General features: G+C 46.1%; 1 protein-coding gene across 1 annotated transcript; it reads left to right on the top strand.

The window, feature by feature from the left end:
* Positions 1–965: 965 nt before the first annotated feature.
* On the top strand, positions 966–2,357 carry LOC106903313 (uncharacterized). The gene is made up of 5 exons (XM_088005267.1): positions 966–1,244; positions 1,353–1,565; positions 1,653–1,778; positions 1,866–1,958; positions 2,043–2,357. Exons 1-5 carry the CDS (start codon positions 966–968, stop codon positions 2,355–2,357), a joined length of 1,026 nt encoding a protein of 341 aa, XP_087861393.1.
* Positions 2,358–2,564: the final 207 nt, after the last annotated feature.

The raw sequence follows: 2,564 nt of genomic DNA on the forward strand, positions 1-2,564 counted from the left end.
GCTTCATCTGCATTGAGCTAACGGTGTCATACAGCTCCTTCGATGCTTCGTTGCCGTTAGCACCCAGCGGAATGTAAACAATGGTGACGAACACCGTAGTAAACTCCTGAGGCAGATAGGATGGCTGATAGCTGTTAACCAGTCCACAGTTCGTTCACCAATCTGCATTCACTTACATACATTGTCCTGCTCCTTCTGACATACATTGTTTTTTCTGAGTGTTGGTCGCGGTCCGCTTGGAATAACTGAATACTGTTGATCTGGAAGGCTCAACGGCATGTTGCTGTTAAGCCAGGTTTACGTTAGGCAAAGAATGGCACAGTCAATCTCTGCAGAAACTCTCAGGCTCAGATGTAACAAATCCACTATCTTATCCAGTGAGCGGACATTAGCCAGAAAGAGAGTCAGAATTGGTGGCTTCCTAGGCACCAGTTGGGTAACATGCTCGCCTGTTTCCCCTTTTTCTGTTTTTGGGCACAAACTTTTCTTTTAACCATTGGTCCTGGCACCCTGCTGTGCCAGTCCATTGTCCTCAAGAGCCACTGTCTCCCATGTGTGGATTTCAGCTTTGGTGATATTTTACCAGCTGAACTGTCTCCAATGGCCATCAGCTTAACCAAGCTGCATTCAGCCGTAAAGTTTATTTTTATTCAAACTTCAGCAGTTTTCTAGTTGTTCTGCTCAGTGACATCAATTTGTGACATCACGCAATTTGATGTCACAAAGAGTGATGCACAAAAAGCTGCACTCTTGAATTCTACCATCATAACCATTGCAGAAGCTAGAGAGCAAGAAGAAGGATTGTATCCCAACAAGATCTTAAAAACGATTTTTCCAGACATAAAGTACCAAAGATGAGTCAGAGTAGTAAGACTTCGACTTCTGATTCCGAGGAAGAAAGAGTACAACGGATATTAGCAAGAGAGAGACAGAAGCTCCACGAAATCTTGGAAGAACTCGGCAGGATGTCCTTTGAGAATCAGGCACTCTTTAAAGCAAATGAGGAGTTAAAAATTGAAGTTATGACATTAGAACAAGCAGCATTTGAAAAAGACCAGCTTATTCGGGAGAAGGATGAAGAATTTACAAAGCTGGTTGATATGAACATAACTTTAGAAGAGGATTACGCCAGACTGGAGAAGATAAACACTGCCATGGTCAAGAAAAACAGGGACTATGACCAGGAAATCATCGCCCTGAAGCAGAAATTCAGGGCTCTGGAGCAGGAGAACATCAACCTGACGGCAAAAAACAACACTCTGGAGGAGAAAAACACCGGCCTGGAGGAGGAAAACACCGCCCTGAAGGAGGAAAACACCGCCCTGAAGAAGGAAAACTCTGTCTACGAGCAGGTAAACGTCATCTTGGAGGGGGAAAACAAAGTTTATGCCGAGGAAGTCTCCGACCTGAGGCATGAAAGGAGGATTCGTCTGGATAAGAAAACCACAGTATTGGAGAAAGAAAATGCCGCGCTGAAGGAGGAAAACACCGCCCTGAAGGAGGAAAACACCGCCCTGAAGGAGGAAAACACCACCCTGGAGGAGAAAAACTCTGTCTACAAGCAGGTGAACTTCATCTTGGAGGGGGAAAACAAAGTTTATGCCGAGGAAGTCTCCGACCTGAGGCATGACAGGAGGATTCGTCTGGATAAGAAAACCACAATATTGGAGAAAGAAAACACCGCGCTGAAAAAGGAAAACACCGCACTGAAGGAGGAAAACACCGCCCTGAAGGAGGAAAGCACCGCCCTGGAGGAGAAAAACTCTGTCTACAAGCAGGTGAACTTCATTTTGGAGGGGGAAAACAAAGTTTATGCTGAGGAAGTCTCCGACCTGAGACATGAAAGGAGGATTCTTCTGGATAAGACAGACACTGACTTGGAGAAAGAAAACGCCGCGCTGAAGGAGGAAAACACCGCCCTGAAGGAGGAAAACACCGCCCTGGAGGAGAAAAACACTGCCCTGCAGCGGGAAAACTTCATCTTGGAGGGGGAAAAAAAAGTTTATGCCCAGAAAGACTCCAACCTAAGGGAGGAAAGAAAGGCTCTGTATAAGAAAACCACTGTCTTGGAGAGAGAAAACACCACGTTGAAGGAGGAAAACGTCGCCCTGGAGAGGAAAAACACTACCTTAGAGCTTGAAGTGGAACAGTTGAACAAAAGGTTCAGGGAATTAGTGGAACAGGAAAACCAGGAACCATCTCATGAGGAAACCGACAAAGACAGCCAGTCGGTTACAGAAGAGCCACAGAAGAACCCACATCCAGTCAGACGTGTGATCGGAGGCATCTGCAATACACTTCTGAAAATGTATCAAACAGGCACACTAAGGTACTGGGTTGAAAGATGGTACTTCTAAATAAAAAAGTGAACTTACAGGGGTTCATAGAGAATCCTCTTGGTCCTCCGGGCTGACCTCTAGGGTTCATAAGGAATACTGTTGGTCTCCCAGCCTGCTTCTGCTGCTTTCTAGCGAGTCCATTTGGTCTCCGGGCTGAGCTCTAGGGCTCATAACGAGTCCTGTTGGTCTCCGGGTTGACCTCTAGGGTTCATGGCGAATCCTGTT

Source organism: Poecilia mexicana, unplaced genomic scaffold, assembly GCF_051168715.1.
Source record: "Poecilia mexicana isolate PSO_F unplaced genomic scaffold, ASM5116871v1 scaffold_4, whole genome shotgun sequence".
NCBI lineage: Eukaryota > Metazoa > Chordata > Actinopteri > Cyprinodontiformes > Poeciliidae > Poecilia > Poecilia mexicana.